At 50.8% G+C, this 25,838-nt stretch overlaps 1 protein-coding gene across 3 annotated transcripts in view; it reads right to left on the bottom strand.

Annotated features, from left to right (window-relative positions):
• Positions 1-25,838, bottom strand: part of BSN (bassoon presynaptic cytomatrix protein) — an 89,271-nt gene that overhangs the window by 26,685 nt on the left and 36,748 nt on the right. For 2 of the 3 annotated variants that reach the window (XM_038149214.1, XM_038149215.1), the window contains exon 3: positions 16,133-16,939. In XM_038149214.1, the coding sequence (XP_038005142.1) occupies positions 16,133-16,939 (807 nt within the window). Of the gene's footprint in view, positions 1-16,132; positions 16,940-24,601; positions 24,782-25,838 lie in introns of those variants that run through there. The other variant, XM_038149216.1, reaches the window with a different exon arrangement.

The raw sequence follows: 25,838 nt of genomic DNA, 5'->3' as shown, positions 1-25,838 counted from the left end.
TTCCCAAATTTTACACAGCAGCATCTTTCCACACTCATGCCTTGCACACCCTCTCCCATCCCCTCACCTGTTGCCCGTGGCAGAGCTGGAGTGGCAGGGCCAGCATCTCCCACCTGCCTGGGGTACCGCTCCCAACCATCCTCCCCAGGACCATCCCCTGTCCTCATCTTGAGGGTTTCCTGACTCCTTCCAGCCCACATTTTGGGCACTTGGACGGAGTCAGGAATCATGAGCTGCCTACAGAGAGATAATGTGCCTTGGTGGGGCCAATTCAATTTTCATCATCTTCGGAAGTTATTTTAAACTTAAGATTCTTTTGAAAACCACCTTATTTTAACTTAAATCTCTGTTAGAAATAGCTGATAGCCCCCCAGCTGGGCTGGCAAGTGGTGATTTGATGGTGACCCTGACCTGGATGGATGTTCCCACCAGCAGTGCCCAGTCTCTCTGGAGCCAGGAGGTAGGAACTGCTACAGCTGGGGTGGAAGAGCTGCAATTTTCCATCTCAAGAGTAAATGCAGCAAGAATGAAGCTGAGAAGCCAAAAGGAAATGAAATGGTGAAGTTCACATAAAATGGTTGCTTAAAAAAATTTAGAAAATCATATGAATCACATATTTACTCAATTTAATATGATCTGTGAAGGCATTTCCTTCCCCAGCTGCCCTTTCTGCAGACAGACAGATGCCTGTGGGACTTTGTGGCTCCTGAAGCCACAAGAGGAACCACCTCACTTAAACCCTTTAAGTAATTCAAGAAGCTCCACTTTAAGAGTGGTTCAGGCCCACTGCAGAAACCTGCTCCTCTAAAGGCTGGCAACACTCCCCTGACTTCCAGCCTGAAAAAAACCCACCAGATTTGTTAAAAATACTTCTGCCTAGCTCTAGTTTGCTCCTCTTCTCCTCGTGTCCTATTTGCTCTCGGCAAACAGATGACTGTTGGTCATACTTAACAGCTCTGAGTAAACCAGGGAATTATGTAAAGAGGGGAATTTCACAGCTCCTTCGCAGCAGAGCCAGTGCGGGTGTTTGCTCCCAGCAGCCAGTGGGAGCCGCAGCTCCGGCAGCCGGGCCGGGCTCAGCCAGGCACATCCAAGGATCCAGCCCCACTGCCTGCACCCTGCCCTGCCTCGGCCAGAGCCCACACCTGCAGAGCCATGGGCCCACACCACCAGCCTGTCCTCATACCCACATCCACACTTTCTGGGGTTATTCCCAAACCAAATACCTGTAGGGTTGCTTTTCTTTTTATTTGAGAATATTTTGTCTCTGAGTCAACCAAACCCCTCTGAAATCAATGCTTACTGCTTCCACAGGCTTGGGAACCAGGTGCTCGTTGAGCTCCAAACAATTAAAATATCCTAACCCAAAAAAAAGCCCTAAAACAGTCCTTCATGTCAGAGCTCAGAGACTGCTACTTATCTCCCAGTCATGACACGAATAATGGCCAAAGGCTGCTAGCTGTGGCATGGGACAATACAAAGCATTCAGTGATCCCATCTGTAAATCCCAAAACAGATCTCTGAAATTAAGAAATCCCTATTATCGCTCCCAAAGGTGTTTCCAATTCCCCTAAAGCCTGCCTTTGTGTTCCAGCGTTTTGCTGTACTCTCTCTTCCAGTATCCCATGGCAATGAGGTCTCTGGTCTAACTGTGCAAAACATCTTCTCCCCACCACCCCACCTCACCTTTCTTCTGGGTTTTGTGTTGTAAGAAACACAAAAACAGACCAAGGATTGTGCTCTGCCATGTGTTAGGACACAGAGTGATTCCCACTCTGTCCTGGGCGCAGGAATTAATATTTTTGGTGCAAAAAAAGCCCCCAGAAAATCTACCTTTGAGGCTTTTCATCATTCCAGGGAAAAGGGTGGTGGAGGTGGTCCTATATCTGTTTTCTTACAGTAACTCCTTCACAAGGAAATCACGGGAGAGGGCATCAAGGGATGAGAGTAGCATGAAGGACTCGGGCTGTTCTCCAGATACTTAAGGTCTCCTAATGTAGGGTTTATTTCACTTAAACTATCTAACATTTGGCCATACAGTCTCAGCAAGTCACCATCTGCCCCAGGTGGGAGATGAGCATCTCCAGGATGAGAAGCCAAATCCCTTGCAAGGCATCACCCTGAGTGGGTACCACTCTTTCCATCAACTTGGAGAGATAAACCTGAAACTGGGGTGGGGAGAGGGGCAGACAAAGCCTCCCCTTCCCTTCCCAGAGGCCACGGCATGGCCGGCAGAGGGTCCCTGTGCCGAGCAGCCCGGGCAGAGCAGAGGCTCCCTGAGCCCGGCACCGCTCACCCGCAGCACGCTGCCTTATTTTAGCAGGCAGAGCAGATGGCAGTGGGAAGATGAGGAGGCAAAGCAGCAGTGAAGAGAACGCTTGGAAATAAAACCTCATGCTCTGCTGAGGGGGTCTGGTGCATTTTGATGGTTGTAGCCAGAATGAGCTTTGAGGCAGCTCAAGGGTTCGCTGGTGGGGGACCTATAGCCACGGAGAGGAGAGACAGGGAAAAGCCTGCCCTGGTTCCCAAATACTGCTTGGCACAGACAGGGACAGCTGGCGCTGGCTCAGCACGGCCTCGGTGAGGCAGAAACAGAATTGAAATAATCCTCAGCAAAGGAGGCAGAGCCCTTGCAGAGGCTCCCAGCCCCGGTGAGAGGGTGCTTGGGCTCCACGGGCTCCTGCCCAGGGGGCTGGGGGAAGCTGGGACCGTTCCCTTCCCGTGTATCACCGTGGATTTTTGTGTGGCTGAACCTGAACAGCTCTCAGGGCTGGATCTTCCCTGCCTGAAACACAGGAAATGCTCTGCAGAGCACCCTGGGCTCTTCACCTCTCTGAGCCTCTGCAGAGCTGGGGACCACGGCAGCAGCCGCGGGGACCAGGGCAGCACTGAGCCTGGACTGCAGGGCGTGCTGGGCAAGATGGTTACTCACACTGTCCTGTGCCACCTGCCAGCACAGCCCCCCGTGCCCCAGAGGCTGAACCCCACAGCACGGCTGCCGGGGTGCCCAGAGACACCATCCACATGGGACAAGAGCCATGACATCCCAGCTTCCTCCTGTCCCCTTCACCCTGTCACAGCCACAGTGACCAGCAGCATAAAGCACAGCAGTAACCACAGCCCTGTCCCCCAGATCCCTGTGCCTCCACTGTGCCATCCAACACACAAAATGTAACTACAGCAGGGCACCCTCCAAATTGTTTCTCTTCCAAACACCCCAGAAAGTTGTTTAAGTTGCAAAGTATTACCTGGGGCTTTCTCATCAGATTCTTAATTAGCTGAAACGATTTGCTTTGTTGGGGAATTGCTTCCAGGAGCTCCTAAAGAGCTTTAAAATCAGCTCTAGGAACATCCTCAGAAGGGAAATGCATTTCAGCTGGGCAGCAAGTCCAGCAGTGGGCCACACCTCTGCCCACCCCCACCCCAGCAAATTCTATTCTGCTTCACAAAGAATTGAAGCAATTTTTAAGAAAAAGTTTGATATTTCCTTCTGTTGGTGCAGGAGGGTCCCCTGGCTGAGCTTCTCTAGCTGCTGTTTTCAGGCTGGGGGCACATTTAATTCCTGGATTGCTGGCATTGTCCTCGCTGGGAATTCCAGCTCCCCGCTGCTCTCAGCGCACCTGTGCTTGGCTGTGACTGCATCAGGACTATAAACCAGCCACCGTTCAGTCTGCAAACAACAATTTAACAACCAAGGAGGATGGTTTTTTTTTTCAAAGAGAAGGTGCCAGCATTCCTGTTAATGGGCTGCTTACATATAACAGCTCATTTTGTGTACTGCCTAGAAGATCTCACTTCTCTAGGTGCCATTTGAAGCAACATATTTAGAAACTCTTGGCAAAGTGCAAAGGAATAAATAATTTTGGATGTCCTTTTGCAGAGGGCAGGCACATGAGTTCCTGCTCAGTTTCCTGAGGGTGTGGCCATGCTCCAGCTTTAAACTTTGTGTAAATTTCTTATCAATTTTCTTATGCCTGGCCAGGATTGCCTTAAAAATTTGGGGAATTTCACATTAAAATTAATTGGGTGGCAGAGCAGCCACTAGCAGGTGGAACCCTGTATCATCATTCAGGAAAAAAATTTTCACTGAAAGAATAATAAAGAACTGGAATTGTCTTCCCAGGGAGGTGGAGAATCACCATCTCTGGATGTGTTTAAAAAAAGACTGGACATGGCACTTGGTGCGATAGCCTAGTTGAGGTGTTAGGGCACAGGTTGGACTCGATGATCTTAGAGGTCCCTTCCAACCTCATTATTCTGTGATTCTGTGATTCTGTGATTCTGTGATCACCCCCAGTGCTGGAGGTAATCAGTCCCAAGCAAATGCTGGCATTCCCTCTGGGAAATCATAGAATCCTAGAACAATTTGAGTTGGAAGGGACATTCAAGATCATCTAGTTCCACCCCACAGCCATGGGCAGGGACACCTTCCACTAGACCAGGTTACTCCCTGCCCCATCCAAACTGTCTTGAACACTTCCAGGGATCAGGCCATCCAGAGCTTCTCTGGACAACCTGTGCCAGGGCCTCACCATCCTCACAGCAGAGAGAAATTCAGTTTGCACTGGAGCAATCAATGTCCTCAGGAAACAGGCAAGCCCCTGGAGACACTGGAGCCCTTGCTGGCCCAGCCTCTGGCACTCTCCTAAGCTTTGTCAGTTTCTCAAGGGACATTTCCTAATAACTCCCCATTTTCTCAGAATGATCACACATTTGATGGAGCATTTTATTCCCTGGTGGCTTCCAAATATTGCCTATGCTTTCTAAATATTGCAGGGTGAACACACAAGGGAAGGAAAAGAGGAAGCCCAAGCTCTGGAAACGCCTTTCCACTTGCTCACAGGAGCAGGAAAGGTATAAAACTCGAAGAAGGAAAGGAGTGCACTCACTGCTGGATCAAGCATAAGCATCTCTGTTAATGCCCTGGCTCACAATTACAATCACTTACGTTAATAATGGCACCTCCTGGCTAATCCCTCCTACGCTCCCAGTCGTTGGAAAGGAGCTAGTGTACAGCCTTATGTGAAGAGAGAGGCTATGGAAGCATTGGGGTTTTTAAGGAACCCTGTCTCACCACCAAGGAAGCTGCAGCATGGCTTCTGTCTGCCCAGTGGAGCAGCTGCTCTTAGGTGTAGGAATGTGCCCCCTATGGACAGAGTGACAGAACTTTCCTCTGTCCCCCAAAAAGGAAAGAGCCAGAACTTCCTCCCAGTGACCAGGTAGAAAAATCACTGATAGGACCTTGGGGCTTCACCTCAAGTTTGGGGACAGCTAATTTGCCATAAGCCAAAAGGTCCCACCTGGGCCATTTAGTAGAAAAGGACAGAACAAAGAAACCAAATCGCTTTTGAGAGGTGTCTTTACCAGGAGCACAAGTCTGGGGCACCTGGATCGGTTTGAGTTTGTTATTTTGCCTTTACTAAACTTTTTTTGTTCCTGAGGCTGTCACATCAGCCTCCTGCTCCTTTTATGCCTCCCAAGGAATGCTGAGCTATTCTGGGGTGTAACGTTGGGGTGTTGAGAGCTCATCAGATCAGCCCGAAACCCCCGGGCAAAACGTTATACTTAGGCACAAAAAACAGGGACACATAGGAAAAGGAAGCCATTTCAGATGAAATGACAGGGGCAGGGATGATGGTCTGTGCTGAATGGGTTGACTGAGGGCCAGGCAAGGAACAGGGAGTGGAAAATGGAGGGACATGTCATTCCCTCTTCTGCTCTGTGGAGAAGATGCAGATGGAGGTAGCCAGGGTTCACAAGGTCTTGTGGCTAGCATTTTAAGCAGGTAAGAGGCAGATGAACTCCCTGGAGGGGGTCAGAGTGCCTGTTAAGTTTTGGTACACAACTCCTCCTCGTGCCAGGATGTGGGTCCCCAGAGGCCATGCAAGAATTTCCTCTGGGAGAATAAAAAATTAGTATAAATAAATCTATTTCTAGCATCTGGGGCTTTGCCACCCAGCACCTGCCCTGGGGTGCCACATGGGGACCCACCTTCTGCAAGTGTCTCATACCTCCAGAAGACAAACTGTCCCTGTGAAACATTTTCCTCTCAACTTTCATAGCAAATGTCAACCAAAAATGCATTCAATCATGTGTTTCCACTCAGTCCCTGACCCCTGTGACAGAAAAATCATTGGAAAGATGGCTGTGAGGTGGCCACAGGCCACACTAACAGCTCCACCACCGAGACTGAGAACCACTACACATTACTGGGTAATGTGAGAATGAAACGTTGCTCAAAATATCCACTCAGAGACCTTCCCAGGCTCAGAGTCTCAGTATGCTTCAAAGAATGAGCTTGCTTTCATTTTCTATTTCACTTTGGTGTTTATTTTTGCTTCAGGCTGGTGCCATCCACCTTCCCCAGCTCATCAGCCCAGCAAGCAGGCCAGGGGGAGGAGGAAGGAGCAGCTCCTTAGTGCTCCTCCCTGGTCCATTCAGCTTTCTGCCTTTTCACATGCTGTGAGGGTTTGTGCTTTGAAGGGAGGCTGAAGTGCCCTGGCTGGCAGTGCCTGCTCCTCAGTGCTGCCCAGCAGAGAATGGCTGCATGCAGGGAACGCTGCACTGGAGCTGCACTGGAGGCTGGCTGAGTCCCGGGCACTGCAGCACTGCAGCACCCCAGCTCCCCCACAGCATTAATTATACAAAGCCTCCCTCTCCACCACAGAGGAAGGCTTTGTGTCACGGGAGAACAGAGCTTACACTGCAAAGCAGGGAAACTTGAGGAGAGGGATGATGGTGAGGGCGCAGCTGCCCATCCCACATCTCCTGGCAGTGCCACCTGATGGGACAAGCTTGTGTCCCTCCAGCAAAGCCCCACCAGCAACCTGACCACCCCTGCCCATGGAAGGGGGATTGGAACCAGATGGGCTTTAAGATCCCTTCCCACCCAAACCATTCGGTGATTCTGTGATTTAATGCAGGAAGAGCAGGAACACCCAGCTGGCCACCTGCTGAGCAGTATTTTTTAACCACACAATAATGCCATTTCTTTCCATAGAAGTAAATGTCATTTCTTTCCATAGAAGTAAATGTCATTTCTTCCCTTGCCCAGCAGTGTTTTCTCAAACAGCCAGTGTACTCCCTGGGAGATGGGATCTTAGTCCTTACCTCGCATGGCTCACCCCTGCACACGTGTACTCAGGGAAACAGGGCATCCCAACACACAGCAAGGGCTAAATCCTGAACTAGGTGGTATGTGGAACACCGTTAAACCAGGGTGAACCCCTGCATTGGCTGAGTTGTAGATACCACAAAGTGTCTTTCAGGTCCTGCTGATCCTTACAGAAGGACACAGCCTTCACTAGCACACACTCCAATAAAGGCTTGGACATTTTTCAGCAGCACAGCACCAATGTCCTTCCAGTGCCTGAGCTGCCCATGGACTCTACCAGCACAGTTTGGATGTGGCAAGAAAAGAATCAACATAAGAGCCTGGCCTGAGCTAGCAAAACCCCTCCCCAACAGTGACATCCCATCATCAGCATTCCCATTGGATTCTTTCCCAGCACGGCCACACGCTTCACCACTGGCAGGCCCTCTCCTCACTCTCATTTTGTTCCAGGGACCTTTACAGATCCTGAAGTCTGTAGGATACAACTGCAAAATGCCACTATACAGGAAGAACGATGGTGCTTTGGTAAGTGGATCAACACCAGCAGACTCAGTCTGAGATGCTCCCATCTCAGCTGGAAAATTGAGCATCTCCACTGCAACCCAGCCCTAAAGCTGTCTCCTCCTCAGCCCACTCAGAAATCCACTGTTACAAAGCCAATTAAACGCTCGATTAAGTGTCCCAACATGTTCCCAAATAAAGCACTAACATGGCATGTCATTAAAAAAATAGAAAGAAGAAAAATCCAGGTTGTATAATGGTCTGTGAGCCCATCAGTATAAGCTGTGGCTGCTCACAGGGGTGGAAATAGGAGCTGAACAGCCAAATCCTCTCACCATCTCCCACTAAAAGAGCTGTTTCTCTGTCTGCCCATCACAGCTTTAGACCAAGACTCTGATTTAGGTGGTCCCACCATCCTCATCACCTGCTGCTGGTACCTGCTCAGGGACTACCAGCCCCCACAGTGCTCCTCAGAACATGCTGCCCCAAAGGTTCCCTCCAATCCAACTCCCCCCACAGCTTTTGCCTTTGTAAGAGCAGTGTCTACCACCACCTCCACCAGCAGCTCCTGCTGTGGGCAAGGGAGAGCTCTAGGACACAGGAGCCCACGCACTCCACCAAGCAGCCTGGATTCAGAGGGCAGTGCTGCCATGTCCTACCAGGCCCCAAGAAGCTATCTTATAAAGCTGACCATCACAAACATGATCCAAGTGTGATCCAAACCTCTCTGATCCAAGCACTTTGTCTCCCAGGGTAGAGATGGCAATAACCTCCTGATGTTGGTACCAGTCCCTGCAATGGGGAATGATTCCGAGCTTCTTCAGACACTCACTCTCCAATGCAAGGCACAGCAGGAGCAGGGATGAGTGTCCAGGCTGTCCCCATTCCCCTGAGAGCTCCATGCCTCCTCTGTACCATTGCCATCCTCTTTCCCTGCTTGCCTCCATCATCTCCTGCTCTTTGCTGCACCTGGCACAGCGTCAGGAGGGTGACAGGAACCCCTCACTTTCCCCCCATGCCAGCCGTGCCTGAGTGAGGTGTCCACTGAGGTGTGCACCAGCTCCCTGTGAGGGGACTCACCTGGGGGGCTTGGAGGACATCTCTGGGCTGGTGCTGCAGTGGACATCAGCGATGCTGCCCAAAGCAGCAGAGGCACGAGGCTCCTCAAGGCACAGAGAGCCAGGGCTGCCCCACCAGAATGGCTGCTGGGTCTGACTCGAACAGCCAAGGCAGAAAACCCTGTGCTAGAACCAGGTGACCTGAATTTTGTGAATGAAGTGGGTTTTTTTGCTCTCCAGTACATATATATATGAAACCCCTTCTGATATCTATAAAACACTATGGCAACTTTAGCTTGTCCTGCTTTCTCTCTGTGCTTTCACTTTGCCTATTTTTGCTGCCTTTAGCCTTTCATGTGCACAACAGTAACTCTTTTCAAAGCTTCTCAAGGTCAAGAAAGTCCCTAACAGGGTGCATTAGGGCAGTTATTGATCTTCTCTCAGCCTTTCCCGGAGCTGTTCCAAACTCTGAAACCTCAGTCAGGCGATGGAAAGTTACCCAGGCCCTTCCCATGTTGGTGAATTTTAATATTCATGGCACCCAACTGGTGAGAATGTCCAATCCAATGCCCTTGCAGGGACGGCCCCATACGTCTGTGTCCACGTCCCTGCTGCAAGGTCACTGTCCCTGTCTGTCTGCTCGAGGATGGCTTGAGTGACTGTCTGAAGGATGAGTCTGTGGAAGTTTCATGGACAGAATACCATCACCCCTGAGAAGCAGATCTGCAATACCTACCAAAATGAGCATTTGCCGGGAAAAGCTGTCCAAGCTTAGCGGGGGAGAAGAACTGCCATGAAGACCTATTCATGTCATGTGGGCAAAAAGCATTTCCCCAAATTTTTCCTTGTTACTTTCTAAGAAACCATAATCAATACCACGAGGATGAAATTTCACCACCAATTTAAGCAGAACCCGCAGCGGGGTGGTGGCTCCAAGAGCTCTTACAGACTATTGAGAAGGACAGTGGAGACTCAGGTATCACATCTGCCCTGCTGCCACCACATCTCCACGGGCTGGCCCAGAAGCAACACTGACCTCCCCAAAGCCAAAGGGCTGCCTGTTGCAAGCCCTAATCTTTTGACTGTCTGAGACACAGTGAACACTCGGGCTTTGATCCTGACATATCCACTCACTTCCCAGCAAGACAGCTCTGGAGACACCTTGGCACTGCTGGCCCTAGCAGCTTGCTAGCCCAGGAGCACAGCAATACAACAGGCAGCAGCTCCAAGTCCTAGGGCACAGCAAATGTGCTCTGGAAAACCAGCCTGGCATCGGGGAAGCATCATCGTTCACTTCAAATATATCTTCATTTAAAAGGCAGAAATCCTCTACTTCACCCAGCCACTGTCACTCCTCTCAAAATATTGTTCAGTTTTATGAACCACTGAAAACAATCTGCAGTGTGGGCAGCAGTTACCTCAGAAGTATCAATCAGCGGGGTCCACATGCAGCTGACATTTGTCCCTTAATAATATAATTGCAGCTAAAGGTAGAAAGGAACTTGGAGCTCTGGGCTTTTTTACTGATTAAAGAAAGGAACAGCAGTTCTTAAGGTAATTTTAAAGTGGCCAGAAGCTGAGAGCAGGCACAGCAAGGGAAACCCCAGTGTGTGGAGCAGTCCCAGAAGTTCCAAAAACACAACCAGCAGAAGACAAGAGCCAGCAGCAGACACAGGGCTAACATCTAATGGGGTTCTGCAGAAAATCCAGCAGTGAGGTCCAGCACAGAAACATGGACTGCGCGAGTGGACCACCCACAGATGCTCCTCATCACCCATCAGGTGGGACCCCACTCTTAATTCAGACTTGCCTGCAAGGTTACAATGACTCCAGCCCCACTCCAGCCCCGTGTCTGCAGGAGGAGCTGCTGGGGAGCCCAGTGCTGCCCAGCCCAGCAGCAGGAACCAGCTTAATTACAGCAGGTTCAGCAGCACAGAAAAGTCCTGAGTCACAGCGAGCTGTTAATTACCAGCCTTTAACAGGATTTGAGGGCTCAGGCCAGCGAAACCGCCTTCCTCTCATGCAGAGCTACAATGCAGAGCTCTCAGTTTGACTTAAGTTTATGTGACTGACCCAAATATTCATACCCTCAGGGCTGGGGTATTGTTTAAAATCATGATTTCTACACAAAAATCTAGGAGAAACCTAGCAATTGCTGCACCTTGTGTCCTGCATCTCTGGCTACCTGTTTCTCCTGCAGAAAACTCCAGGGTCCAATGCCCTGTCCACCTTTGAAGAGTGGCACTTTGCTCTTCCTCTTGTCTCTGGAAAGGGGACTGGGCCATCCTAGTGCCCATCTGAGCTCCAGGGACACTGCCAAGCTGTCACTGCAGGACACTCGACTTAGGGAAAACAGCCTCAAAAGGGTGACTGACAACAGCTGCTCCCTGCTCCATCAGGAGCTGCACAACATGTCCCTGCTGCCCTTTGAGCCTGGTAGGAACAACAGGACAGTAACAGGACCTGGATTCCTATGGAAAAATGATGCCTGAAAACTTTAGGCCCCTGTCCCAGCTTGTCACCCACCCTCCCTGTCACCCTACACAGGCAGGGAGCTCTTTGGGAAGCATTTCTGATCATCCCATGAAGGACACAAGGGTCTCTGAGATGGAGAGCTGCTGGATCCCCAGCACAGACACCTGTGCTCCAGAGGGCAGGATGCAGGCTCTTCTTAAGGCACATATATCCTGCTTTCCTGCCTTGGAAGGAGGGGGGAATGGCCCCAGACGCCAGACCGGGGCTGGAATTTCCACCCCAGGACAGCGCTGAGCTGGAGGCTCTCTTAACCCAGCTAATCCTCTTTGCTTAGGAGCTAATTACACTCCCAGCGAGAGCAGGGACCCTTGGGAAGGGGGCAGGGAGGCAGGGCACAAGCGGGAGCTGGGGACAGGCAGCAGCGAGGGCAGGTGAGGCAGGAGCCCGACGCTCCTCCCCGCTCTCCTTTTGGCTCTTCTCTGAAACCTACGCGCCGACGCCAAAATTATTTTGGCACAAAACCTTTCCTCGGCTCTCCTTCTCTAAGCCATCCTGCGGCTGCCGGCAGCGACACCCTGTTCTGCACAAAGGCTGATCTCACGGAGCCTTTCCCATCTCCCCGAAGTCAGTTTCCCCAGGCATTCCTCCCTGCAGCCGAGCGCAGGAGCTGCCGCGGCTGCTCCTGCAAGTAGGGCAGGTCAGCCCCATGCTCAGCATCAGCATCTCGAAGCTCAGCAGTGCAGCAGCCCACCCCGGGGACCAATTTTATGCAGCAGGAACTCTTGGATTGTGATGAAAAGAAAGGGCTTTCCAGACAGCATTTGATGCAGTGATCACAAGCTCCCTGCAAGAAGTCCATCTGAACAGGCTGGTGTGCACCTGGCTGCAGGTGCAAGGGGAGCAGCAGAAGAGGAACATGTCCCATGAAGGGCTCAAAAAAACGCTGCTCCTGTGATATCACATCCAGGATAATCACAGAATCCCAGATTTGAAGGGACCTTAAAGCTCATCTCATTCCACCCCCTGCCATGAGCAGGGACACCCTCCACTGGACCATCCAACCTGGTCTTGAGCACTTCCAGGGATGGGAAGTCCACAGCTTCCCTGGGAAACTTGTTCCTGAGTGTCACCAGCATATGATAGGCATATACTATATTATATATGCATATAATGCATGTAATAAGGAGCCCAAGAGCATCAGCTGGTGAGATCAGACAGGGCAATGCAGCAGCACCACCTATGACAACCTAGGTGTTATATTTTAAAAAAGGGGTTATTTTTACAATGCATGGGGAAATCAAGGGGAAAAAAAGCAGTTTTAGCATCTGGATGGGGTATGGGGAGGACCACAAATCAGCAAGAGGAGCCTCCTGAGGGTCAGGTGCCCACTGGAGGTCACAGCCTGGCACCTGGGAATCAGCAGTGCTCTGCAATGAAACTTGTCACTGCTCCTGTTTCAGGCTGGTTAATTAGGCAAAGGGGCATCCTGCCATGTTTATTTAGTAACACAACATGCATAGTTCATTTGTTCCTTAATACAAAACCCCTGGAGTCAATTGGGGTCAACTGGGGTTACTGGGAGAACATCATGCAAGCACAAGGCCAATCATGCTGCAAGCCAGCTCTTGCCAGATCACTTGTTCCCTCAGCAGACTCTGCCATAAACAGCAGAGATTTCCTATGTCCCCAGCAAAATGACCCAGCACTTGCTCTTCCTGCAACAGAATTCTCTTCCCTTCCTGCATGGCATCAGGCTGAGGCTGTAGGGAATTTGGGAGAGTCCCAAAGTGTCATCTCTGGCTTGAGAACATCTCATAGTACTGCTCCCAGGATGCAGCTCCTGGAGGAGGTGGGAGGAGGTGGGAGGAAGCTCCAGGCACCTGTACTCCTGGTATTTCACATAAACAACTTATTTAAAGCTGGGTAATATGGATTATGGCAAGCATGCAGAGGAAGTGGAAGTCAGGCACGCTTTTGGGATTCCTCTGCTGGTCACCCACAGCTTCCAGAGCCATGGGCCACCACAGTCCACCCACTTCTCCTGGGATGTACTGCCAAAATGCCACCCTTATCCCTCAACTCTTCACATGCCCTAGCCTTCCAGTTCTCACCAGCACCTTCTGATCGTGCCCACCAAGACCCAAAGCCAGAGGAAAGCCAGCCTGGCTGGCAGATCTTCTGGAAACTCTGGGCTCAGAGGCACAACCCAGCTTCTCTGAGTGGGATACTCTTGGAGCATCCTTCACCTGCATAAGCATCAGTTTGCAGTGGTGCAAGGACAGTAAGAGAAGCACGAGTTACCCTTTTCTTTGGGTGGCTCAGCACCTAAGCAGCCCAGCCAGTGAGTTCACAGAAAACCAGCACTTTATTATTTTCTTCTCTTTTGGTAGCTTTGAGTGCACTTGGCTGAACAGAGTGCTGGGGAGGAGGCAGCTCCTTGGATACCTCCCCAGGCAGCTGCAGAGGGTGGGAGGGGACGGCAGGGACACAGAGCCTCCGACTCCATCTTTAGATCAGGAGTGGGATGGGAATGAAAATACCATGGGTATAATAACACATCTTTCCAAGGAAATCAGAAGTTTTAGGGGGTTGCAAATAGGGGCAACAGCCTTCCCCGCTTTCTGGAAGTGACAATACAACTTTATTTGCAGGAAACACATTGTTTTAGCACTATTTTCCTACACAAATTCATCCTTCTTCCAAAAACCAGGCCACTGTGGGCCATGCCCTCTCCCTCCCTGTGGCTGATGCTTTTTGGGCCCAGGGTGAAGCCTTGCCCAGGCTCCAGGGGTGTGTACAGAGCGTGCTGCCAATCTCACCCACAGTTCATGCTCCTCTGCACTTACCAGACTTGGGATCAAATCCCTCATTAGTTTTCACACAACTTCCAAGGGCAGCTTACAGCCAAGGTACTAATTCATCAAGCAATTAATGGATCAAGCCTCGCTACTTCAAAGAGTGAGTTCTGGTATTTGCATGAACCTCAGGGCTTGGGACAAGCCCATGTGAGCTGCAGGCAAAAAGAGATCAGACCACAGAGCAATTTTCCCAGAAGATCAAGCAAACCTAAAGCCCAACCACATTAACAGACCTTGTAATGGTTTCCTTTCCTCAGAAAGTTTTTGTTAAAAACATCTCCAGCACAAGTGTTGCACTTCTTCCTCAACTCTTATAAAAATGAATCCCATAAACCAACCCAACCATGCAGAGCTGGACACAGGTTCAGTGTAAAGGGAATGACAGCACAATGCCTGGGTAAGACCTTGCTGTGGGTCTTCACTCTGTGTGAAGGCTTGCAGATGTTGCAGGGATGAGCTCCAGCAAGAAACACTAAGAGGAGCATACATGCCAGGGTGGGTTTGCCCAAGGGTGTCTGAAAGCATTTGCTCAAGAGCTCTGGGAACCTGGGCAGTGTCCAGCCTTCAAAATCTGAAATTTAATCCCACGTGTCAGCTAGTGACCCTGGAGACAAGGGCTGAGGAGAGCTCACCTTTCCCTGGTACATGCAGAGATCACCCCGTTACTGGCTACAACCCAACCCCAAATTAATTCTCTAATTAATTAATTAGCAGCCGGGTGCCGGCGAGCCTTAAAGCCTTTTCACAAATCCATGAGCTTTCTGAAGCCTGGGAACACACTGCTGCCCAGGGGCATGCCAACACGGGGTTCAGCCCTACCCAAAGAACAAACACTTGGACAGCTTTCCTCACTCCAGCCGCCGGGGCAGGGTGGAGGCAGTGGGGGAGCAGCAGCAGGAGCAGAGCACTGGCATTGAAAACAGCATTGTGTACACTGAGATGGGAATTTGGGGGGTTTGCACCTCCACAGACACTCTGGGAAGGCATCTCCTCCACTGCCAACGTGACCACGAATGGAGCAGCAGCAGCAGCAGCAGCAGCTTCAGGAAGAACAGAAAATTACTGGGTGTAATTGAAACTGCAGGGAGGAGCCAGGGCCATAAAATGTAATTATCTGCCATGGAACGGATCCAAGATTAGCAATCTTATTTCTGGTCATTTCAAGTTCCCATTAACTTCTCCATGTGCTGATGTTACCAATTCTGTGTCTTAACTGTCTGTGAGATGCAGCACTTCCAGGAGCAAGCCCCGGGCCTCCTCTGGTCAGGGTCTCAAATCACTTGTCCGGGAGGGGGTGAAGATGTCCCTCCCTAGCTGCCAAGGTGGAAGGGCTAGGAGGATGCTCCAGCTGAAGCAGTTGCACCACTCTCCTCTCTAGGCACCAGCAGCTAGAATTGGCTACGGTGATTCTTTGGTGCTTGGGAAGATGATCTGTGTGGGCATCACAATTCAGAGACACTCTCAACTGTAACAGGTAAGACTGCGTGGACTTCAGACCATCTCAGCCTCTGTTCTCCTCTCCTCGCACTCCATCTCAGCAGGCTGCAGAACTCACCATCCAATTCACATCCATGCAACACTGGGCATCCCCACATCCACCCTGTGCACAGCCCATTCCACTGTCCTGCACCCAGGCTCCTCTTGCCGAGGCCCTGACACTTTCTTCCCCTGTATCACCTTCCTTGCAGCCTCACCATTCGAGAATGCAGAGCTGCAGAACTTCCCTCATCAGTCTCACCTCCAGTCTGGCCACGGCCTCCATCCACAGCAACAGGAGAAGGACACTAGCTGGTGACTGGCACTCGCATGACCTCACCCCTGGGCGCCTTTGGGGAGCAGTGGGCACTGCTGGGAGTGCCCCTAACAACAGCCATGCCTTGTTCTGTTCCTTGCATGAAACCAGCATGAAATCAGTGTACACACATGAAATCCATGTCTTTGGCAAGAGCTGAAGGACCATGGAGTTTGCCCTGCAGTTTGCCCCAGGAGGAAATTGGCTTCACCAGTTTCTTTAAAGGATTTTTTATAGACCTTTGAAAGCAAGCACCCCATCTTTTCTCCATGTTAAGCAAGGAGAAAGCACACACCCTTGGATCAGAAGACGCCCACCCCACCAGCCCCCTTACCTCCACGAGGTGAGGCGTGGGGTTGAAGCCGCACATGTTGCAGACCTGCTGCCGGCAGGTAGTGCAGGTGTTGTAGTTGGGGGGCTCGCTGGAGCCCACGTTGATCTCCGCCTTGCACAGGGGACACGAGACCCTCGCTTTCGGCACTTCCTTTGGCTTGACACCCTGCTCCGCTCTGCCCGGCTTCGCCGCCGCTGCGGCACCAGCCCGGCCCTGTGGCCCCGGGGCTTTGGGCCCAGCCTCTTTGCTGGCGTCGCTGAAGACAATTTTTGGAGGCACTTTGCCAGGAGACGGCTGGCTCGGAGCAGGGGCCTCTGGCTGGACAGACATGAGCGTGCTGGCCTGGGTCAGGAGGGATGCCCCGAAGCCAAAGAGCTTCCCTGTGAGCCCCTCCTGGGGCTGCTCTGGTGCTCCAGCCCCGGGGGCCGGGGCAGCAGGCTTTGCCCCTGCATCTCCCGGTGTCTTTCTCTGCTCAGAGGGGGAAGGCTTGGCTTGCTGATGCTGCGGGGAGGACCTGGCCTGATGCTGTGGGGAGGACCTGGCCGCCTCCTGAGGTTTTGGCTGTCCTTGGCCGTGCGGTTCCCTCTGCGGCGTCGTGGGCTGAGGTTTGGGTTGCTCCTGTGGCAGGGGGCGGGGGGCTGGCGGGGTCTTATCTGCAGCCGGGGGTTGCGGGTGCTTGGCTGGGGACTGGGAGGGGGACGGCGAAGGGGAGTGCAGCTGCTGCTGGCTCTTGGAGCGAGGAGCGGTGGTCATGTCCATCCCCAGCGCCCGCTGCATCTGGCAGTTCAAGCACAGCCATTCCTTCACCTGTGAGACAAGGAGAGGACACGGGCAGTGAGTGATGGGTAGGTACAGCTGCTGCTGGTAGCCCCAGCACACCCTGGCCTCTCCCCAAACAGACCCCACATAGCCAGAGGAAGCAGTCATCAGCCCCTGAAGAACATTTTGGTACCCTGTTCTTCACTAGCAGTACCTTGCAGTCAGGGCGAGCAGCCCCCATCTGTCACAGGTACCCACGGCACAGCACGCCGGCGTGAACGCCAGCTTTAATTAGCCTTGCTCTGCTTCCAAGGCTTCTGCTGCGAAGTGACTGCTTGCCATGAGGCTCTGCCTCTCCTGGGGGAAGAGGAGTCTTTCCGAGGGCTCATAGCTCCACCAGCTCCCCGAAGCCCATTTTCTCCCTCCTGCTTGGTGACCAGAGATACCAAAGAGAATAGCCAAGGCCAAATGAGGAAACACCACTGTGCCACGCTCAGCACTTCCCTGGGGCTAGCAGAGATGGATTTTCTGGAATCAGTGCAATGGTTGTGATATTCCATCCCAAAATTTGGCTCTGGAATGCTGTAAGGGAGTGCAAAGAGTGCTGCTCCTTGCACAATGCATCTGCACTTCCAGGAAGGGAAGTGCAGGTTGGGGAGCAAAGGGTTAATGTTCACTCTCACCACGATGAACTTTTGCTTGCAAATGAAAAATAGAACAGTTCCCTGGCTAAGTGGTGATAAACGAAAGACTTTCCCCACGAGAGATGTTCCCTGTGACACACTAATGTCTAAATTAAGTTAATTAAAGAGGCTGTAGAGCCTTTCCGTATGAGGAATCACCAGGATGCTCAGCAGCTCCACAAGTATTAATATACAGCACAGTCAGCAGGACAGCCAGGCCTGCTTGCAAACCAAGACAAGCAGCTAAGGTGGCAAAAAGGACCAGAACATTCCCAAAAACCAGAGCAGCACCCAGGACAAGCAGACTCAGACCCTGGCAGGGACAGCCCCCCGTAGTTCCTGGCCCTTGCGCTCTCTGCGGCTGCACATCCCACAGGCCTGCACCCACTGCACGAGGTGTGGATTTTCCTGCCTTTCATTCTGGAAGCCATCTCTTCATTCCCGTGTTACAGATCACCTCTAAGGCTCAGCTTAATCCCCGCTGCAGAGACATTAATCACCTTGCCCAGTCCCACAGCTCCAGGTCTGCTTGGCCTTTTGGTCCTGCAGTTGGAGGCATGGATGATTCATAACCTGGCCACAGGGTTTTTCCCCCTACACTCCAATCGTACAAACAGGCACATTTCAACCTTTTTCTGCTCCCAGGAGCTGCCTGCAGAGATGCAGCTGGGTTACTGTCGGTCTCATGATGGGACATGATGACAAGTCCTCGAGAGGTGAGGCAGATAAGCCCTAAACCCCTCGTTACAAGTCCCCTCCCCAGAAGGGTTCTCATAAAGAACAGCCTTCAAATAATAAACTTTTAGAACCAGAGGAAATTCAGATCAGCTGGGAAAGATGGGTTCAAATTCACAGGGGGTGGGTGAAACCTCCACCTGCCCACCGCACCCCTTCCCCTCTCCGCCCAGCACATGCTGGGTGCCAAGGCTTGGCATTGCCTCCAGCAAAACTCTCCCCATCACCTTACAAGCCTGGCTGCACATCAGCTCTGTGCTTTTCCCAGACTTCCCTGTACTTGCTGAGCTCCCACGCCACTCTCTACACCAGCCTCCGCTCGAGTCCTTCACTTGGAGCCGAGGGAGAACAGCCTCAATTTTCCCCAGCAATTTTGTGCTACATTGTCGTTTCTCCAAGCTGTTCCAAAGGAGCCACATTATATTTAGTTCCTGAAAATAGTACTTCAGTTTTTATAATTTCTTAGGGTCTTGCTGTCTCTCTTCTGACATCCAGAATTTCTTGCGTTATTTTTGCTTTCACACCCGCTGGAATTTTTTCCCACAGTTCTATTTCAAGAGAGTGTCTACCAAAATCCCATCAGCTTTGCCCACCATCCCCATCAGCTCAAATTAAGGGAGAACCAATCCTTTCTATTCAGGTTCTTGTTCCCAGGATGCAAGAAATTCAAATCTTCCCTCTCCGCATCATCTCCTTACCTGCACTTTAGACCCTTAGTGAGGTGGAAACTGGGGGAAGAGGAAATCCACTCCCTCCCTGTGCCACACACAGTCCCCCAGCCTGCTCTAGGCCAAGGCCCCTCCAGGACAACCTGGGCAGTGGGAGGCACCGTGCCTGGGGCCACAGGAGCTGCGTATGGATCATTGGCAAGCCCACCAGGACCTCCCTCAGCTCAGGGCTGAAGGACAATGGGATCATTGTAACTTTCTCCCTTTTCACAATGAACTTACCACCCAGATAGGAAAAAGCCAGGGGGTGTTTTAGATGGGATAGGAGCATCCAATTGCCCTCGGTGACTTGGTGAGGAACTGCTGAGGAACATCTGTCCTGGGGAGCAGGAGAAAGCTGCAGGAAATACAGTGGGGCATGAGCTCCCAGAGCAAGCATTTGAAATGTAAATTGAGTTGGGATTATCACAAATTGCCTGGCCGGCCTCCACTGATGCAACTGATGACACACTGTGTGGGTTACACAGATCAAAGACAACTTAAAGGATGCTGCAGGGAAAATAGCAAAGAGGAAGGGCTGAGTTGTCTTGCCAAAGATCCTTCCCCCAAGGAGGAGAAAGGAAAAGCCTGGGTGATAAAGAAATATAGAAAAAAATAATTCTTTTCATACCCTTTTCCCCTATTTCTCTCTACTGTTTTCTGGGCATCTTCCCCCTACATGATGAATCTGCAATCTGGAAGAGAAGCACTTAGAGGATGGCGATGCAAATAATGAAATAATCCCATTCCATCTATTTCTGTGTCCTGTTTGCCCAGTTCTTCACCAAATCAAAAGTTTCAGAGGTTGGATTAGTAAAGATTTACACCCAGACTCTTCCTAGAAAGGATGGGGGTCCGCCACTGGGTGGAGATGGAAGAGATGCTAATGAGACAGATATGATGGACATGCTGTAATCACTGTCCTGGAACATTTGGGAACAAGAAGGATTACACTCGTTATGAGGATGAAGCGTTTCCATCCTATTAGCAATCCAGAAGAACATTCAACAACATCTACCAGCACCAGAAGATATTTAAATTTGGCAGAACTGAATAATTTTGCATCCAAGAGCTCTAAAAGAACTAAGAAAACTGCTGTGTGCTGCTGTTCATTTCTAAGAGGAAATTTTAGAAGGCTGGAAGAGTCTTCTGCTGGAAGGAGGCAAAGGTATGGCCTGCAGGGAGCAGGGCGACAGACATCTGTCCAAGGCAGAAAGACAGTGCAGAGAACTGAAGGACACACAAATACGCCCATCGACGTGGGTTTAGGAAAAATAGGTCACAGCAAAGCAAACCTGATTTTATTCTCTGCACATCTGATATTAGTAATGCACAGAAGCAATATCCTTGATGTCCAAAAGGTGTTTTGACCTAGTATTGTATGACATGCTGACAAAAATAAAAAGCACTACAGAATATGAATAGTGAATATGCTAAATGGATTTCAGACTGGTTGCCTGGCTGATCTGGGGGCAACAAGAATTCACCACTGCCAAGGTATCATCATCTCACTATGGGCAGCACCACTCACACACAGTGGACTCGGGTAAAATCACAGAATCAGAATGGTTTTGGTTGGAAGGGACTTTAAAGATCATATCTTCAATATCGATGAAGATGAGTCTCTACTGCCTAGCAAACCTGTGCTCAATCCATGCAGGAAGCCAGGAGCTGGAAGTAGGAGTGAGGAGGTGGCTCAGCCTCCTCTTCCAGCACCAAGGGACTCCTTCCAGAGCCCTCCACGGCTCCACACCGACATTTTAAGGAGATTAGTAAAACACTGCGGGAGATACGGGCCGGATCTGTAAGAGTGATTCCAGGGATGCAGAAAATGTCTGAAATGAGAAAACTGAAGAGGTTGATCTTTTTTGTTTATCAAAGAGAAGATTAAGAAGTGACTTGATTACGATATAGCAGCACATTCAGTGGAAACAATATCAGGTACTAAAAGGTTGTTAATTAGGCAGAAAAAGGCATAAAAAGAACTAATGACTGGAAGTGGAAGCCAAATATATTAAGCATCACTTTTAACAGCAGATGTTTCTAACCATTAGAGCAAATTATACACATGCTGTTGGGCTCAGCAGAAGACTCAGGGAGGTAAAGCTTGCAGGCCTTTCATCTATAGGGTATTTTATGCCTGCTCTGGTCTCACAAGCTTTGATAGCTTGAACCATGCCATCTCTACGGACATTTGGAATGTTTGTATCTGATACCTGACCTGCCCCAGCCTGCATGCAGCTCCCAACACACGTACGACCACCAGCCTTACCTTTCCACCACAGAGCCCTCCAACACCCCAGAATATTCCTCAAAACCCCCTTCCAAATCTTATTATTCCCCAATGCATGGGTAGGTCAGCAAGTGGCAGTGCTTGCTGGGTCACAGCTGCCAGATGTGCCTCCCCCCTCCATGCTGTCCTGTGAGCACCGACCATTTGCAAATCCTGTTAGCAATGAAAACTTTCCAATCAGCGTTTTCTCTAAAAAAATTGCAGCAGGAATATCCACAGCATGTGCTGGCTCTGCCCAGTTCAGATTTAAACATTGATAAGAATTATAAATTGAATATACATACACACACACACACATATAAAATTACAGGCATGGGGGGCTAGATTGTGACCCCCGGCAGAGCAGGTACATAAGGGGGACCAAGATCCATCCCTGTGCACTGTGGTTTCCAAATCATCTACAAAAACATCAAGAAAAGCACACGTTTCATTTAAAAGGATCTGAAATGATACAGACACAGCTTGAGTCTGTAAGGCTTCTGCAGTTATTCTAACACCACCTATTTTAGGAGACTATGTGAAAATAGCCCATCCCCAGTATTTGTTACCAGGAGATGTGAGGGAGTGCTGGTTATGTGCAGGTTGTTTTGTTCTCCTGTGGTAAGACAATACAGCTCTAAAAGTATCTCAAGTATAGTGTTCAGCCTTTGCAGTGGGCAGAAGCTTTAAAATGAGCACTGTAAGCAGAAAAACATCGTAACTGAACATCCAAGATATTTTCACGCCAAAATTTAGGATTATAATTAAGAGCAATTCTGTCTTTGCTGAGGGCTGGTTATTTTGGACCATTTGGAGGTCACCCAGAATGTTATCCTACTACAGAAGAATAATAAAACCAAAAAGGAGAGACCATATTTAGATTACCATATTTATGACTTTGGAGATTTGAGGTGGAATGGTTCCTCACCAGCTCTACCCATTTAGACCTCACTGCAGCCAAAGCCATTGACCTTGCTAGCTGCACACCCCCGTGTCAGAGGAGGCCACTGGGCTCAGGCCATCTGACCTGCTTTAAACAATTATTTTAGACTGGGAAGAACAGGTCCCAAGCTATCTTGAGTCCAGCATGATCAATCCCACCCAAAGGTGACCATTTTGGACAGGACAGAGAAAAGGAGCTTTGTTCAGCAGGAGATACAGCCCACGCTCATCCTTTGGCATGAGACGAGATGTACAAGAGCTGAAAAAACAGAAACCAAGTTCATGGGAATTCAGAACAGAAAAGGAACGTGGGTTTTCTGTGAGTTGCCGAAAACACGTGCATTTAATAATTCTGCAAAACTGAAATCCTGAAAAAAAAACCCCAACCACGTTTGGGAAGAGCACGACAGAGCACCTCCGGCAGCGGCTCTTCAAATCCAAGAGCCCCGTGTGGGTCCCTTCCTCAGATGAAGCCACCCTCCAGCAGATGCACCCCAAGGTCACAGCTCCCTCTGCCTTCTGCAGGCACCAGTATGAGTACAAAAATAACCCCAGCTGGAACTGGGTAATGAAGGTACTGTGCTAATCAGACTAATAGAGAGGCTCAGCAGCAGGATCACTGACTGGATGGAGACAGGTTTCATTCATGGCTGCTGCTGGCTTATCCTGGAGGAACACTGCAACAGCCTGGCCTCTCCCAAGAGCTGCCAGTGCCCTGCTTGAGAGTGTCCTTAAGTGTCTCCAGCTCAGCAGCTCTGCCTGCACATGAAGAACTGTTGTCTCACAAAATCAGCCAGTCAGCGAAACGTCCCTTCCATCCATGCCTCCGGGTCCGCTCCTGAGGAGCTCTCTGGGGGGCACGTCTCGTGTTTTACTTGTCACACTGAGCTCTGCCAAAGCCACATACATACTCTGCAATTAAACAATATCCTGATCCAAGGGAAGAGGCAGTGCTAGAAGGCAGCTCCTGGCTAGAGAACAGAGGGAACAGCAAGTTGTGGGGAGCTGGGATACTGCTGGGAAGGCAGGAGGTGGGAATGGCTGCAGGAGAGCAGGGAAAGCTCAGCAAATTCTGGAGGAGCTGCTGATGCACGGAAAAAAACTAAAGATATCTTGTGAATCAGGTTTCCTACACCATCCCAGACTGGCTGATGGAGTGCATGACAAATATATACCTTTTTCTGAAGTTTTATGTTTGTTTTATAGCAGAACTAAACTCTCTCTGGAAGTGTTTGAGGCAAAGGTTGGATGGGGCCCTGAGCAATCTTGTCTAGTGGAAGGTGTCCGCACCCATGGCAGGGGGGTGGAGCGAGGTATCTTGAAGGTCCCTTCCAAGCCAAACCATTCCACGATCCTGTTGCTGAGTTCTCCTACAGCAGCCCAGGGACAGTTTGCCATGTTGCCCGTGTGTGGAGGGCAGGAAAAGCAGCCCTGGTTGTTTGGATCAGTGCACAGCCTACATGCAAATGCAAAGAGGAGCTGCAAAGCATCCCGTGGCGGCTGTTCTGTGCTGTATCAGCCAGAGTCCAAGCTGAGGGGCACAGATAACACCAGGAGATGGAGTCTCCTGAGGTGCCTTGGGAGGACCACGAGCAGCCCAGGGTGCAGGAGCTGTTGTGTGCCCAGGGCCAGGCTGCATGTCAAGACATCATCAGAATTCACGCCTGCATCCAGGTGGAGAGGAGGCGGATGCAAACATGCAGGCAGCGTGGGCTGAAGCTTCCTGGTCCAAATCTAAAGCACAGTTTGAGGAGAATCCAGGGCTCCAGAGAAAATGTGCAATTAGGAGTGTTTCAGCACTTAATTGACAGGGGAATTGGTCACAGAGGCACCGAGTCACTTGTCAAAAAGGCCACCTTATGCTCATCTTTATCTTCAAACATCTCAATATAAATAAAATCTAGTCCTTGGCACTCCTGCCCAGAAGGGGAAGCCACCGGAGCCGTCAGTAATCATCCTGCTAATGCTTGCCAGAAAATAATCAACTTGCTCGCTTGCTGGCGAGTGAGAGGAACCAACCCCCAAACTCATCTCCTTCTCTGCAAATAACAGATGGGAAACTGCGTTTGTCCAGAGAATCGAGCTGCGAAATAAGACAGTGCCATTTCATCCTATGAGTCACTTCTCAAACAGTTTCCTTTCTCTGGTTAGCACTCCCTGAACCAACCCCAGGCTACTTGAGCACGTCTCCTCTCTCCAAAGGGCGTCAGGAGGCACTGACCCCCACGAGGCTCTGCAGTTTCAAAGATGACCTCCAGCACCTGCACCTCACTGCTCGGTCCATCTTTCCCTGCACCACGCAACCACGGACACAGGGATGAAGCACACGATCAAAGGAAATAACTGCACACCCAACAGCTTTGCAACTGACCTCGATCCGCCGTCATAGGCAGGACGGTGCTCCCCGGCAGCATCCCCCATGGCTAGCTCCTCAGGAAGTGAGAGCATCCCCTCCTTCACCGCTTGCCCTTGCTGGCAGATGGGCAGAGGAAACCTTTCCAGCGCCAGACCCAGCGCTGCTCCTCTGCTCCCCCCGGAGCGTGGGTCCCCCGCCAAACAAGGCGCTGCCTAGCTAAGCAAACCGGCAGTGCCGCCGCCCGAGGCAAAGGGACAAGTCCTTCCAGTTCATTAGGGAAGGTTTCTTGTGCGATTTGCTGCCTCACTAGCTCCTGTTTAGACAGCCTTTGTTCCTCGTCCGCAGGAGCGCATGAAAGATTTGGACGTCTGTACGTGCTGGGAGGATGCTGTTCCCTGGGCCGGGCAGGGAGCAGGGCAGAGAGCTCACCCCGGGCTTTAACCTCCCGAGCTCTGCACGCCGAGGTGCTCTAAGTGCAGCCCCAGGTCCCTCTCGCTCCGTAATGCGGGACTTCCACGGGAGCCCTCTCGGCCAAGGAGAGCCTAATGGCTTGCTGTGCCTTTTTCTGCTGCTGCTCCCGTGCCCTGCCGCCAGCAGAAGGACGGACGTCCTGAGTAACAGGAGCCTCCGGTCCTGCTCACTCATTGTCTCCTGCAGAACTAAAATAGCAGCCTGGAAGGGAGCAGAGGAGCTCAAAACTTTCCATTCCCTGGTACCTCCTGCCCAAAGAAGAGGAATACATGAGGCCACGGGGCTCCTCGGGGTGTCATGTGCAGCAGCGATGCAATTCACAGCTCTAATGCTATAAAGAGCACAGGCTGCTCCCAGTAAATAGACTTGTAACAGATCAATTTAAAAGCAGCCCAGTTTCCTATTAGTAACACAGAATAAAATCATCCATTTACTGCACGGCTCACATTTATTCAGCTCTGAGTGGTCCCTGTTGTAGCCTTGCGCATGAGCTTCCAGCTCCTTTGGGAAGCCTCCTGGACAGCTACAGCAATGGCAGATAATGGCTGCAGCTCAGCGACAAAACTAAACACTCTTGAATATTTAAAGGTCCTTTCACCCCCAAACTTTGCACTAGCTCGGCAGCATCAACATCTGAGTATAGCACAGCAGTGACGAGGGCAGAGAGGAGCGTGATCCTCTGACCCACGTGTCTAGGATGGAAGGCTTTAAACAGTAAAAACAATTCTGGTGCTGGCATAAACAGCCCAAAGTGTTTTCACAGACAGGGTTGAAGACCTGA

Source organism: Motacilla alba, chromosome 12 (assembly GCF_015832195.1).
Source record: "Motacilla alba alba isolate MOTALB_02 chromosome 12, Motacilla_alba_V1.0_pri, whole genome shotgun sequence".
In the NCBI taxonomy this organism is placed as follows: domain Eukaryota; kingdom Metazoa; phylum Chordata; class Aves; order Passeriformes; family Motacillidae; genus Motacilla; species Motacilla alba.
The sequence above is the reverse complement of the archived record's forward strand: the minus strand, read 5'-3'. Positions and strand labels throughout refer to the sequence as shown.